The following is a 15,733-nucleotide window of genomic DNA, read 5'->3' as shown; positions in this document are numbered from 1 at the left end:
TCAGTGAGGGATTTTCCTCAGTTGAGGGTTTTTATATTCAAGTGACCTCTAAGAGGAGAAAAAAGGATTTGGTATGTGCTTGGTGGTTTGTTACTGAAGATCCTTTTGAAGTTCCTAAAGAAGAGTTCTTGACAGTTGTCCAGATACTGTTGACACTGTTTGCAGCTTTCTGAAGAGGGATTACAAAGCTATGGAGTCAGTTATGAACGTGGAACAGCCAATTATTCAGCACATTAGGTATAATTAGAGTCATCCTTCCAAGTAGCTCCCTTCTCAGTACATTCTCATTTGTCCATATGTTCTGTTGTGCATGTAGTAATTGGATCCCTAATAACTTTCACAAAAAGCTAGTAGTTCATCAGTGTTCTTTCTACCAATAGCTTGGGAAGGTGAAAAACTTCTTTGCTTTTATAATCATATAGTGAAAGTGAAAAGGATTTTTTGGGATACTGTATAAAGATAGTGATTATCAAATGAATGATAAAACCATATAAGACATAGCACATTGGAAGACTACTTGAAAGCCCAATCACAACTTATTATGTCAAGGAGTAGGGTCTTCTCATTACCCACATCTTATGCATCTGCCAATGCATAACCTTGGTTTTTCACTCTGAATTTTGACTTTGAAATATGAAGTGACTGATGGCTTAGTAAGGTGTTTAGGAGCCTGTTTGATAAGGTAAATAGGGCATAGATGAGTGGGATACCCTGGGCCTCTAAGCCACCCTACCCACAACAACAAAATGGGCTTCTGTTGCCCTGATGTCTCCTTCCTTCTCTGTGACCCCATGAGAGATCTGATAGATAGAAGTAGCAACTGCCAGAGGCACTCATTCCAGGGCTAGAATGTTTTGTCATCATTGTGGGAAGTCGCCTTAATGTTACTGCTGTCCCCTCCCCCTCCCCCGACCCCTCCCCCCTAGCTCATGTTTTTGTAAACTTAATGTCCTTGAGTCCTCAGCCTTTGAGTTATTGCTGACTAGGGTAGAGACTTAAATTTAGTTATTACTCTTTGGCCTGGATTTTATTTCCCCCCCAGCTTTCTTTCCTTTTTTCTTTTCAGTGCTGGGACTTGAACCTAGGGCCTCTGCATGCTAGGCAAATGAGCACTGAGCTGCAACCCTAGCTCTCCTCCAAATATTTCATGCAACTTTGTGGTGAATTTTCTCCCAGGACACCACAACCCCAGCAGGAGAAGCACACTCTCTCTTGGACGTTAGATCTTGGGCAGTGGCCATGACCCTCTCTGTTCCCATCCTGGCTGTCTGTCCCTCCTAAGGCAGTTACAGCTCAAGTGGGGTGGGGAGGACAGTCTGCAGTTCAGCTCGTTGCTTCCGGATGCTTCTTTATTGCCTCCATCTGGACTGACATCTACAGACATGACTACAAGAACGTGACCAGAAAATCATTCAGTGAATGAATTATGAGAAATAACAGCTCATGTATTTTACAGTGATTTTAACTTCAAAGTTAAATTCAAAATACAAGAAAAGTACCCTGTTGGTTCGACAAATTATCTGAAAATTACCTGATTTAGGATGTTTAGTGACCCTCCATCAATTTAAACTTCCTGTGACCTGAGTGATCAGAAAGCTAAACCTGTCTGTACTGCTGTAGGTGGTCCAATCGTGTTCTGTAATGTTGCCTCATATAACAAAAATCACGTGCAGAGTCTGTTGTATCTGAAGAAATATGTTAATTCTTAGTTTCTATATTATTACCTGCCTTGTGCCCTTTTTTGTAAAATGATTTTGTGAAGTCATCACTACAGCTGTGCAAGGCAGATGATATTTTTACCATTTTGTGGACAAGGACACTGAGTCCAGAAAGATAAAGTCAATTGCTTTTTGTTGGAATTCCAATCCATGCCCATTTAAAGCTCCAAAACTATGCTGCCCACCAAAGTTATGAGGTGGTCCACAATTTTTGTATGCAAGGGGCCAGGCGGTCAATATTTAGGTTCTGTGGGCCAAACAGTTTGTGATAACTACCCAACACTGCCACTGCAGCATGAAACAATCATACACAGTGCGTGAATAAAATGGCCTGGCCTGGGTCCAAAAAACCCAAGGACTTTATTAACAAAACATGCATTCAGCCAGATCTGGCTCTCTGGTCTTAGTTTTAAGCATATGACTTTGAACTATAATGATGCCTTTTTAAAAGTCCACTGATTTGAAAGATGCTGCATTTTTCATACTCATAAAACTATGTGAGTATTCAACCCTTCCCCTTCTTTTTAAAATTCGTATTGCTTATCTCAGTAGAAACTCCCTTCTATGAAAAAAAAAAAGCAAAAACAGGACATTATTATATATAAAACAAACTAAGGAAGTGCTTTTATTTTTTTTAACATAAAAAAAAATCTAGCCTCTTAAAATTACTCAGCATGTTAAAATTTTTACCAAAAGAGGGATTTTACATGTTTATGTAGCTTCTCATATGGTCAGGCATCAAAAGAATTGAAAAGAGGCTTCAAACTAATGCATCAAGATTTAGTACCAGGGCTAGTGGAGTGGCTCAAGGGGTAAGGGCGCCTGCCTAGCTCCCGTGAGGCTTTGAGTTCAAACCCCAGTGCACTCCCCGTGAAAAAGATGTAGTATCAACTGAACTGCAAGCAAAAATGATGACAATTAATCTTTGAAATCATTTAATTTGTTAATGAGAATTTTATCCATGGTAATTGAAAGACATTTTGATTGTATATGTATGTATGTATCTATATATCACAAAGATATAGATACATAGGCATATACATAGATGTAGTTATGGTTCTGATTGTTCTCTATAATCTCACACATCAATCTGGTAGATAAGGGTGCACAAACTTGAAGCTAATCCTGTTTTATGTGAAGTTCCAGTATTACCTTCACCTACATAGTTCGTGAATGCATCTGAAACAGTCTGTTTCTATGGTCCAATCATGCACTTATCTGTGTTTGCCTTTGGGTACCATCTAAAGTTTACTTACTTTCTTTGGTGGAGAATATCAGTCCATTGTAGTGAGAAAACGTTAAACACTTTTCATGACTTCATTTAGAAGTTTTTTTTCTTTTACTTTTCTATGAGAAGTTTTATTTCAAAGTGAAAGTCAAGCTCATTTGTTTTATTTTTTCACCCTGGCATGCATTGTCTTGCTGTGGTTCTTCCATTGTTGGTTGAATTCATTAGGCCAGAATGAACCCAAATATTTCTTTCTGTTCTGTTTTGTAAATCACTTTCATTCTGATTTTTGGCAGGAGACAATTTGGAGAGTCTCCTTTCTGAGAAAAGCTCACTCTGTGGCCCATGCTTTCTAGAAGAGGTATTGGTTGGTCCTAGGAGGGGTGTGTGCATGGGAAGAGGCAGATGATATCCCAGGTGTACAACTGCTGTGCACAGAGAAAGTGTCTACACCGCACAACTCTAGTTACTGCAATTGGGTTTGTGTCATTGCAAAAGGGAGCATTTTTTGACCATTGGGGAAAAATGTAAATCCAGAGTAGCTTTCCTGCTCGTTCACATATGCCATGAGATAGAAACTCGAGTGCTGGGAACCTCTTTTTCTATGGATTCCAGCTACTCTTAGAACTTTGCTAGGCAAGGGCATTAGAGGACAGGTGATCCACTGAGCAGTTGGGTGTCAGATCACCCACTGTAATTACTGGTCCCCAAACCTTTCCAGGTCATCAGTAGGAATTTCAGCTACATGAGACTTCATACTGGCTTGCTTCACTCCAAATTATAAACATAGTTGAGAAGATTTATAGAATAAGATTTTAAGTTAAAGCAACAAAACTTTAATTACATTTTCAATTTACTTAATTATTTTTCATCATTTTTCCCTTTTTTAAAAACCTAAATTGTATAACTCTTCTTAATAATAATGTACTTTGAACAATGACTTAAAATCCTTAGTTTTGTTTGTAATGTGGTCTTTGCCCTTCTGGCAGCTCCTTGCTCTACCATGGCTTACCATCATGATAGCAGACGGATCTTTGTGGGCCAGGACAACGGAGCTGTAATGGTAAGAACCTTCCAGAATGTATTCATTATCTTTACGTTGATATTAATGCCCCATGTTCACTTATGTTGGGCAGTTTATAATAAAGTTAACACACTAGATGTCTGATTGGCATGAAAGTGTTTAACTCAGCATAGGTGTTAGGCTTAAAAGCAGATGGCTTTTAATTAGTACTTAATGTCAAACTATTCCAGAGATCTCAGAATGTTATCCTGATTAGTGCCTTGGTGTTTGGGCTTCCCACAAGGCACAGCCTTCATACAGTGAGCATGAGACCTGTAGTAGTCCCCATTTCCCAACCATGATAGTGGAGAGCCTCTGTCACTATGTTTCTGTTGGGTGTGTGTCTGCATCTGTGTAAAAGACAGGAGGGGAGGGAGAACAAGTTTAGGGCCTAGCTATTCAGCCAATAACTCATATAACTCTGTAAGGCATTACTTAACGCCTTTGGTGGAGGACCAGGTATTGAAATTTTCAATCTATTATGGCTTGGTGTTTTTTGTAGGATTAATCATATGCACATATTTATTTATTTCCTTAATAAAGTGAACACCATAGAAACTATAACTGTAGCTGACCTGAACTATAGATAGTGGTAGAGTGAGGGGAGCAGAGGGTCAAGGTCACATTCCTCGTGGAATACCAATATTTAAGGGAAAGTCAGAAGACTGAAAACCCACAGAAGAGACCAAGGCAGAATGGCAAAGTGGGAGGAGGGCCAGCCAGAGTAGCGGTCATAGAAGCTGGAGGGGCAGTGAGTAACATGGGGAGCAGACAGAGGCTGAGGTGAGGACAGCTATTGGAAAGCAGCCAGTGACCTCAGGGAGAACCCATTCTATGCAGAGGTGGCAGAGGCCTGGAGTGGAGTGGAGTGATGAGTGATGGGGAGGGGAAGCCTGAGGGTAACCAGTGTGAGGCATTTTGGCTGCGAGGAGGACCAGGAACATTGTAGTACAGTTAAAAAGAGTTCCATTGTTGTTTATGTATTTTTTTTAAGTAAAAAAAAAGAAGCCTTGATTGTATTTGAGGGCCAAAAAGAAAGAGCCAGGAAAGGCAGGCTCCCTGCCCAAGCAGTTCTCGTAGCCGTGGCAGGTGGCAAGGGCAGCAGTGTAACAGTGAAGGCAAAAGCTCTCCTTTTTCTCCTTCTGAAGATTTTATGGGAATATGATGATGTTGTGTGCACACATACAAAACAAGCCCTGAAGGACAAGTGTCACATACTTTCTCCAGTGGTGGTCATGGTCATGCATTTGTCTCTCCCGGGACCCTTCCAGTTCCTTTTGGTTGAAGGACAGATCTTACCATTACAGGACAGCACTAAAAACTCTTATGGCTCTTTAGTGGAAGGGAGCAATGTAAATCCATTTTAGCATTTATTAGCGTTGACCTCTGCATTTCCACTCAGTACAGATTAGTGCATGCAGTGCTGATATATTTTTGTACTTTGCAAAGTGGAGAACATGAAGTCTGTATTCCCTTGTGCATTTTTTTGTCACTGTGGTTAGTCAACACTTCATAGTGTTCATATTACCTAGACCTTAAGAACTGAACAGTTTGCCTTGATGAACACAATTCTTTTTTCTTTTTATTGTCGATTTAAACTTCTTAAATTTTTATTTTTCATTTGTCATACATTAATAATACAGGGGAATTTCATTGTGATAATTCCACACATGCATACAGTGTAACTTGGGCAAGTTCACCCCTCCATTATATTCTCTTTCCCCTTCTTTCTCTTCCCCGCCCCCCATTCAATCAGTTTGGTGGTTTCATTGTGCTGTCTTCATCTGAGTATACGCAGTGTACTTTGACCCTCTTCACCTTTCAGAATCCTTTCCCCTCCCCCAACTGCTCACCCCCAAACAGTCCGTCAGTATACATTCGTGTCTCATTATTACTGTCATCATCATTTTAGGTCTGGGCTCCACTCCACAAATGAGTGAGAACATGCAATATTTGGCATTTTAAGCTTGGGGCTTATCTTGCTCAGCATGGTGAGCTCCAGTTCCATCCATTTTCCTGCAAATGATATAATGTCATTTTTCTTTATGGCCAAGTAATATTCCATGGTGTGTGTGTGTGTGTGTGTGTGCATGTGTGTGTGCATTCATTGGTTGTTGGACACCTTGGCTGACTCCACAGTTTGGCTATTATATTGTAGAGAGAGCTGCAGTAAACATGGGTATGCTGGTGTCTTTCTTGTATATCGATTTATACTCCTTCAGATACATGCCCAAGAGTGCTATGGTGGGGTCATAAGGTAAATCTGTTTTTAGTTTTTGAGGAACTTCCATACTGATTTCCATAGTGGTTGTACTAACTTACATTCCCGCCAACAGTATATGAGGGTTCCTTTTTCCCTGAATCCTCACTAACATTCGTTTGTTTTCTTGATCATGGCCAATCTAACCGGGGTGAGATTGAATCTTAGTGTAATTTTGATTTGCATTTTTTTATGGGTAAGGAGGTTGAACATTGCTTATGTATTTATTAGCCATTTGTATTTCTTCTTCTAAGAACTATTTAATTGGATTATTTGTTCTTCTGTTGTTTAGTTTTTGAGCTCTTTATATATTCTGCATATTGATCCCTTGTCTGTAGAATAGCTGGCAAAGATTTTTCTCCTAGTTTGTAGGTTGTCTCTTGATTTTGGTAACTATTTCTTTTGATGTGCAGAAGTTTTTTAATTTGATGCAGTCCTGATTGTCAATTCTTGCTCTGTTCCCTGTGCAGTTGGAGTCCTATTCAGAAAATAATTACCTAGGTCTATATCTTCCACAGTTTCCCTATTTTTCCTGTCGTAGTGTCAGTGTTTTGGGTCTTACATTAAGATCTTTGATCCTTTTAGAGTTGTTTTTTGTACAGGGTGAGAGAGAAGGGTCCAGTTTCAGTCTTCTGCATGTAGATAGCCAGATTTTTCAATGCCATTTGTGGAAGAGGCGTCTTTTCTCCAGTGTATGTCTTTGACTCCTATGCTAAAGATCAGACAGCTGTAGCTATGTGGTTTTATTTCTTGGTCTTCTATTTTATTTCACTGGTCTTCGTTCTGTTTTTGTAACTATGACTGTAGTATAATCTGGAGTCTGGTATTTTGATGACTTCAGTGTTGCTCCTTTTGCTCAAGATTGCTTTTGCTATTCAGGGTTTTTTGTTCCATATGAATTGTAGGGTTGATTTTTCTATTTCTGTGAAGAATGACATTAGGATTTTGATGGGCATTTAATTGAATCTGTAGATTGCTGTTGGTATTATAGATATTTGCACAATATTAGTTCTGCCAATCAGTGAACATGAGGGGTCTTTCCATCTTCTGGTGTTTCCTTCAGTTTCTTTCTTCAAGAATGTAGTTTTCATTGCAGAGGTTGTTCACCTCCTTGGCTAGACTGGTCTTGATCTCCTGATCCTCCTGTCTCCTCCTCTTCACCTCTTTGACTCCAGCACGTGCCACCATGTTCAGCTTCAACTCCTGGCACTACTGGAGCACTGGAGCCACACCTCCACCCTACAATTTCTTAATCAATACATTTTCTTTAGAGTGTTCTCATCTCAGTTTTATGCTGAAGCTTATTTTTTCATTTAAAAATGTGGGGTTTTTTTTTCCTCCTTATAAATACGTGGTCTGCAGAAAACTCGGAAAACATACAAATATAAAAGGACCACACACAGTTTCTACATTTTACTTTTTGGATGATATGTTTATAGTTAAATATGTTTAATTTTCCCCAGTAAGTTGCTGAGATACCTAGTGCCTTATTTTTCCTATAGATATGAGCTCTGCTGGTAATGGATCGTGGCATTCCTGATGTATTGTTTTCAGGGGATTTTTGTACAGTGGGAAGAGTAAAATTAGTAAAAATTTGTAGTAGAGGGAGGAAGAACTGGAAAAAATTGTGCTGATAGCAGCAATTTCTTTATTCAACTCCATCTGCCTCCCCCTCCAAGAAATGATGGCCCAAAGGCAGGTTTGATGAAAGGAAAGATTCATATCCCCAAATGGCTTGTCTTAAGTCCCAGGTCTTGTGACAACCGTTGTTGAATTTTTTTTCATTTTGAAAGTTGTTTTTAAAACCACAATTTTTTTTTATTGTATATGTTTACTTTTAGGAATTTCACGTTTCTGAAGATTTTAATAAAATGAACTTTATCAAGACCTACCCAGGTAATTATGATACATACCTACACTCTTGCACACGTGTACATGTAGACATTGTGCACACACAAGACTGCAACATCTCTTATGACCAGCTAGGTTTTCATGTGAACTTTTTCTTAGCTTATTATCTTACTTATTTATTTATTATTTTGCAGTACTGGGGTTTGTACTCTGAGCTGCATGTTTGCTACTTTTTAGGTTTTTTTTTTTAACTCCAGTTATGTGAGAGGCAATTAGAGGTATTTACCATCCTTTGCTGCTCGTTAACATTTAATAGGTATCTGTGTGAGATTTACCTTAACCATCCTTCTATTACTGGACACATGTACTGCTTCCATTTTTGATTACACTATTATATACAGTATATGTGTTTGCATGTATGTGTGTATGTAGATATGTATACGTAGAGAGGTCTGAGTGTGTGTACAATTTGTAGCTGTGTTTTAAGTGCATGTGTTGTGTGTGTATGTTTGTATATTTGTGACTGTTTAGCTGACTCTAGTTCTATTATTCTGATTACTTCTATTTAAGACAAATTCCTGAGAGTGGAATAACTGAGTCAAACCTTAAACAGCTCTAGATCTGTTTTGCAAACTGCTTCCCAGCACTAGTGTAAATTTTTGCAATCCCAAGAATATGGGTGAGAGTGCCTGCTCATTAGGTCTTTGTAATGTTGCTGCCTTACAATTTCTTTGCCAGTTTGGTAGTCAAAAAAGTTCTCAATTTGAAAACTACTTACTCTTCATTGAGTGTCAGCCATTGATCATCTTCCATGAGGGCTCTTGATTGTGCTCTTATTTCTGGAGAGTTGTGGTTTTCTAATTGATTCACAGGCTCCTTCGCTTTGGGACTTCTACATAAAGTCCCCATTTTTCTTTGTCTTGCATATTTAGAAATTTCTAAAGTTAACAAAAGCAAGCTTCCAGTGTTAACTTTAGGTTGAAATTGTGAAGCCAAGATTAGAAACTTACCCTGAAGGAATAAAAGCCTCAAATTTTGTATTCATGCTTGTGGATCAAGGTGAAATTGGAATCTAGATGGTTTAGGTGTATGTTTATCTTGCTGAATTTTGCTCTAATAATAGGATACAGGAAAGAGATTTTTGAACTTTAATAAGACCAAATTGCTTTTCCTTAGATACTGTTTCACCTGTTCCAAATTTAAAATAGGAGGAAAGGATCCAATAATGACCATACACTTGTGCTTGGCCTTGTAGTTGTGGAAAATTTTTTGTGACAAGTGGCAAGCTTGTATTGCTGAAGAATCTAAAGCACTATAGCGCTACTTCAGCAACAGAAACAGCATTGAATTCTTAGCTGTCATGGCAGGCTTACCTAAAAAACAACAACAACAACAAAAAACAAGAATGTGTAAGTCTTTTAATGAAATACACACCTAGGAATTTGGAGACCCCTTGTTATGCACCTCATCAATGCTTCTGCCAAAAAGCAGTATTCATCTGTTAGTAAGTTCTTTATCAAAATGCTTGCGTGTCTCATGCTATTTTATCAGATTTTGGTTGTTATAGTTCCTTATGGGCTGTAAAGCAGCATAGTTTTTCTAGTGGCTCTGGACTGCTGTATGTCATTGAATAATGGCGTTTTAAATCTGTGTGCAAACCAAAGCAGAGATTGCTAGACTTTTTATTTTTGTCAAACAAGAGAGTTTGAAACAGAAAAAGGAAGCGAAATAAGCATTACCTTATTTCACTATAATTTCACAAAAGAAAGAACTTTGAAAAACTGCAACAGCAGAAAGCATATAATTATAGAAAATAGACAGCTTTTCTTGAGCAAAAATAAGTGACAGTTCACTCCAGTGTCTTCACCAGAAACAGTGGAAACCTTGGTAGTTTGTCCTGAGTTTGGCGCTGTGAATCTAGTGAAAAAGTGTTTGGACTCAGACAAGCCAAGTTGAGTCGATTACCTGTAAGGCTTTGGGCATGTTTGCTTCTCTGTTTTCTTCTCTGAAAATGGGCATAACACATACCCTTTGTGGAAATTAGAAATATTCATTAAAATAGGGGAAAAATCCCACTGTACCCCACATTAAGTCATTGAGTCATTAACTGGGACTTGGTTTACTTGAACTTGAGATTAATAGCTATCAGAGCACCTTTAAAGTTTCAAGGTCCTTCATGAAGAGCATTTAATACTTTTGCCTAAGCTGCTAGCAGTGGGTGGACTTGACCTTCTCATGGATTTGGGGGGAGTCCCTTAGTTCTTCCATAGCAGTTTGTATAGCTAAGAGCAAAGCTAGCATTTTCTCTGTCTAGCATCTCACTTCACTCTTCAGACTGAGCATTTATTAGACACCTACTGTATGCAAAGTCTTCTACTAGATGGAATAGAAGTCAGGTCATTGTACTGGTGTGAGTTACAATGAACTTGGAAATATTTCAGAAGTTAGGCTTAATTTCAGAAAATTGCAGTTGCTCTGACATTTACAATGTCAGTGTTTTGCAAAGGGTCAAAACACTGAAGTAAAAATAAAAATTTGCTGTTCCATATGGAACTCATCAGTAATTAAGGTTTTTAGAACAAAGTAAAAATGTTCTCTTGAGCATAGCAAAAGAAAAAACAAAGAATCTGTTCTCTGTTATTTGAATTCCTCTCTCTTGAAATTGTTCTTTAATGACTTGTGGCTTCTGATGGCCTTCCCCATGGGGCCAAAGAGGGCAGGGCCTGGGAAAGAGCCTGATGGTGCATCGGAGTGGGGCAGATGGTGTGACATCCATGAGGTGACTCTTTGTCCAGGTGGAGAAGGCAGGCCTCAGTTCTTACTCCACCCCCACCAGGAGGTGTTTCTGAAGATGACTGTTCTCCCCGAAAAGCACAGCTCCCCCTTTCTCTTCCCACAGCTCATCAGAACCGGGTGTCTGCCATCATCTTCAGCTTGGCTGCCGAGTGGGTGATCAGCACCGGTCATGACAAGTGTGTGAGCTGGATGTGCACACGGAGTGGGAGCATGCTGGGGCGGCACTTCTTCACTTCCTGGGCTTCGTGTTTACAGTATCCTTCTGACTCTGCCTCTCCTTCCCAGGACCTGGATTTCTCAGTATTTAGCTTTGAATTGGATCATCAAAAAACTGAATGGTTCCTACATTTTTCACCTAAAATCCAAGAATTTCTGTATCTACTCTTCTTTGGTATAAAATGAGCATATTAAAGTAATAATTGAGGCTGCCATTGCAGTGGCGCACACCTGTGGATTCCCAGCCACTTGGGAGGTGGAGGTTGGGATCACTATCTGAGGTTAGTCTTGGAAAAGTTAACGTAAGACCCTATTAGAAAAACAAAACTAAAAAGAAAATCAAATGGACTAGGGTTTGGCTCAATGCACTCAAGGCCCTTGTTCAGTCCCCAGCACCAGAATAAATAAACAAACAAGCAATAATACTTAAAAGCCAGGTGTGGTGGTCCATGTCCATCCCAGTACTCTGGAGATGGGAGGATTGTGAGTTTGAGGTGAGCCTGTGTTGCATGGTGAATCCCTGTCTCAAAAAAAGATGAAATAAATTTGTTGTTCTTTGCTGTAATGTTTTTAACATAAAATTGTGAAAAAAAAAAAACCCCTAGCCTTCATTTATGCAGGCCCATCTCTTCTTTCCTCTACATTACAAATTTAAGACTTTACTGTATGAAGAAAGAGAAGAGGAAACCATCTCTTGGTACTTGGTTCTTTGCAGGCCCTACAAGACACTGTGCCATGTGTTAAGGATGTAGACCATAGGAACCTTGGGGTTCATAAGTAGGCTATATGAAGTTTTATACAAAAGGTTTGCTTAGTGCTTTTTAATTCTGGCGGGGGGAGGGAAGGGGAGGCCCATAATCTTTATACTCTCAGGGTGCCTCAGGTTCCCCCAAATGTTAATAATTACTGCCTTAGATATTCCCCACTACCATATGGAATTTGTTACGTATGAAGCTCACCTTTGCTTAAGGCTACTATGGTTGCTGGTTGCTGGTTGCTATGTATCAAAATCATGACAAGATCAAGACTGTCAGCAACATACAGATACCCTCAGACACTGAATGTCTGCGTAGTAAAATTCTTTCTGTCCATTGAAAATTTTAATTAAAAATGTTTACTACAAATGAATGCATTGCATGAGATATGTAAAACAGGCATTTAAAGTACAGCCAGGCATGATGGCACCTGCCTGTAATCCCAGTACTCAGGCAGAGAGGGAGGATCATGAATTAGAGGTCAGTCTGGGCTACATAGTGAAACCCTGCCTCAAAAAAGAAAAAGCAAACTACTGTGTGCTTTTGAGATCAAACAAGGGGAAAATGCTCACCTGTTGTGTTCTAAGTTAGTATTTCTGTCATGTGCGAGGCCTTGTGATAGATTTACAGGACGTGGCAAGAATCACAGCCATGGGCCGGCTTGTGGTGCAGCTTTCAACCTGTGTTGATTAGAAGCTGCCCTACTATGTATAGGCAAATGTCTGTGGCCACAAATAGGATATGGGTTGTTACCAACAGTTAGTATATTTTAACTTGACATTTACTACCACAAAAAAACTGCCTTTGGGTCATTAGAGTTTCCACACTGAGTTAAAATAAATCATTCCCTTCACTGGAAGCTGAATCATTTCGGCCAAAAGATGGGCTCGTGTCCTGTGGGTGCTGCCAGTTACGGCCAGAGCTTCCTCGTAATGGCTTTCGCTTTGTTCCGTGTTTTCATTGTTGCGTTACTGTAACTGATTACAAATGCCTGGCCTTTATACCAGGTGTACCAGATACATTTCTCTTCTTTATTGCCAGTTCCTGGGATATTACTTGACCTAGGAACAGGAACGTAATGAATTCCTGCTAGATGAATGAATGTGAGCTTTCCCTGTAATTCGAGCTGTCTTAATTTGGGGTGGGGGACAGTACTGAGGTTTGAATTCAGGGCCTTGTGCTTGCCAGGCAGGAGCTCCATCACTTGAGCCATGGGCCAGCCCTTTTTGCTTTAGTTATTTTTCATACAGGGTGTTTTGTTTTTGCCTTGGACTGACCTGGACTGTGATTCTCTTCCTCCATCTCCCTTAGCTGAGTTTATAGGCAGGCATTACCAAGCCTGGCTTATTCATTGAGATGAGGTTTCACTAACTTTTTGCCTGGGCTGACCTCAAACTGTAATCCTTCCTATCTCCACCTCCTAAGTAGCTGGGATTATAAGTATAAGCCACCATGCCTGTATTAATTTTGTTCTATGTTTCCATTTTGTATGATTTTCATTCGAGTATTTTTCATGTTATGGTTTTAGAGTCATGCTTATTCTCTTTAAAATGCAGAACTTCTGTATTATAACTTTGACTAAAGCTGATAACTTGTGTTTATGGGAGGATTTTGAGATGGATTCTGTACATATCCTTAACTGCTTCTTCTTAGATATGATTTTGATACTCAGTATGCTTTCGTTGGAGATTTTTCTGGACAGATAACCCTGCTGAAGCTTGAGCAGAACACGTGCTCGGTTATCACGACCCTCAAAGGCCATGAAGGTGGGTACTGTGATCGCCCAGTGTTTGCCACCTGATTTGGGCACAGAGATTCAGTTCTCAGCTCCATGGTTTCACGAATGGCCAACTCATGATCTCAGATTTCAGTTTGATGGGATTCAGAGAGAAAACTAAGTGAAAGTAGGGTGTTGGGTTTAGTTTCATATTGTCAGAAATTCCTTTTATATTGCTCAGACGGAAAGTACTTTCTGCATTATCTTTTTGTTTTCATAAGAACTTAAAAAATTCTTGTAAATAGTAAAGCTGTAGGAGAATTGTTCCTTGTACTATTACTATTTTAATTTGTCAGTTTCTAGGACAAGACCTGTTAAGTCAGTACAATTAGAAGAAATTTGTTGGGGGCGTTCAGCCTTATACCCTGTGTTAGGAGGATTGGGGGAAATGAATTGCTGTATAAAATGTCCTCATTTCTACAGAGCAGTGTGGTAGCAGTGTTGTGTGGAGGAGCTTTCACATTCTGGTGTCTGTGTCAGGTGGCTTGCCATGGATGTGTGTGTAATAAGTTGGTTTAATTGAACTCTAACGTATAATACAGCACAGTTTTAACATAGATCATAGAGTCAGATTCTGGCATGATTCACCAATAAGAGAAGTTTTAGGCCATCTGGCTTAGACGGAAGAACTGGAGATTTGTTGAAAGAATTAATAATGGATTTATTGTTGACAACAGCTGCTGTTTGAAGTGTAACAAAGTAAATGAATCCTGTGCTTTCTATCTGGTCCATGAAGGTAAAATAGACTGTATCAGATCAGGGACTTTGTAAGGGAAAATAAAGATAACACCAAATTAGAATAGATTTTACAGGAGAACAGAGGCCCTTAACGAAACCACTTTCCATTTATGACCACTTCTCTCGTGACCTGCGGTCCCTGAAGTATTCTTTGGTGGCTGAGGACAGAGTGGGTTCTGAGACTGACTAGTCCTTTTCCTATGGGAAGACGACGTCCATCCACTAGCCTCTAGCTGGTGTGAGGGATCACAGTGTGGGAATTCACGCACATCTGGCCCTTAAGCTAGTCTCACAGAGCACTTCCTTGTTCTTGCTTTTTTGTCTTTTTGGTGGTACTGAGGTCTCAACTCAGGGCCTCACCTCACTTGTATTTTCTTTTGGGAAAGTTGATGTGATAAATTAGTTTCTGTTGTCTGTGTGTAAATACACCTTCATTAGTATTCTGTATCATGAAATTATTATCAGTTCGTATAACTTGTTCAGTTTTACTAAGTTTATTAATGCTTGTTTCCTAGACAAGCAGCAACCAATGAACAGTGAAGAGATTTGTTGAGAGAGAAATCTATACAGTTCTACCAAGCTCTCCCTAAGGGTATCAGATTTGATAAGCTGATGTAGAGTGAAATACAAAACTTAGATTTTTTTAACTTAAATTCTTTGGCATAACTATTTGGTATACCCACAGACTTTTTCTGAGGCATTTCACTTAATATTCATAAACATAGAGATTTTATGGGTCTTACCATAAGATGTGTACAAGGTCCCAGAGCTGTGGAGTAACCTAGATTTGTCTTTTCTGTAAAATGACTACAGTAAACTGTACTCATTTTTTTCATGAAATACTGGCAGGGATTTTTTTCTGCAAAAGCGTTTTCTGAGTTAAGCATATGTAATGACTTCTTTAAAAACCTTTGTATTCAATTCTGTTTGGTGCACAATCGAAAATCCTAATGGTACAACTTTAGATAATGGATGTGCTGTGTCCTCTTTCGGACTCATGAGGACGTGGTTGAATGACCCTTTGTGTGACAAGGATGGATTTTTGCTCAAAGGCTCAGCTGATCCCAGCTCAGCTTCGTTTGTCAGATTGTGCATAACCTCCCTCTCTCATATCTACAGGGAGCATCGCCTGCCTCTGGTGGGACCCGATTCAGCGGTTACTCTTCTCAGGAGCTTCTGACAACAGCATCATCATGTGGGATATCGGGGGCAGGAAAGGCCGCACACTCTTGCTGCAAGGCCATCAGTGCGTGACCGTGACTGTGACCGTGACTGTTTGTGGGTTAGGGAAAGAACTTGAGTGTGCAGGGAGCCTTGGGAGCTGGAGCCAG

At 39.6% G+C, this 15,733-nt stretch overlaps 1 protein-coding gene across 1 annotated transcript in view; it reads left to right on the top strand.

Moving 5' to 3' along the window:
- The window catches only part of Wdfy1 (WD repeat and FYVE domain containing 1), a 49,096-nt gene that overhangs the window by 16,700 nt on the left and 16,663 nt on the right, over nucleotides 1-15,733 (top strand). Inside the window, exons 3-7 of the mRNA XM_020179393.2 lie at nucleotides 3,936-4,009; nucleotides 8,111-8,165; nucleotides 11,020-11,170; nucleotides 13,541-13,653; nucleotides 15,522-15,648. Coding sequence (XP_020034982.1) covers nucleotides 3,936-4,009; nucleotides 8,111-8,165; nucleotides 11,020-11,170; nucleotides 13,541-13,653; nucleotides 15,522-15,648 — 520 coding nt within the window. The remainder of the gene's footprint in view (nucleotides 1-3,935; nucleotides 4,010-8,110; nucleotides 8,166-11,019; nucleotides 11,171-13,540; nucleotides 13,654-15,521; nucleotides 15,649-15,733) is intronic.

This window comes from Castor canadensis, chromosome 4 (genome assembly GCF_047511655.1).
Source record: "Castor canadensis chromosome 4, mCasCan1.hap1v2, whole genome shotgun sequence".
NCBI classification, from domain to species: domain Eukaryota; kingdom Metazoa; phylum Chordata; class Mammalia; order Rodentia; family Castoridae; genus Castor; species Castor canadensis.
This window is presented reverse-complemented; position numbering and strand designations above follow the sequence as displayed.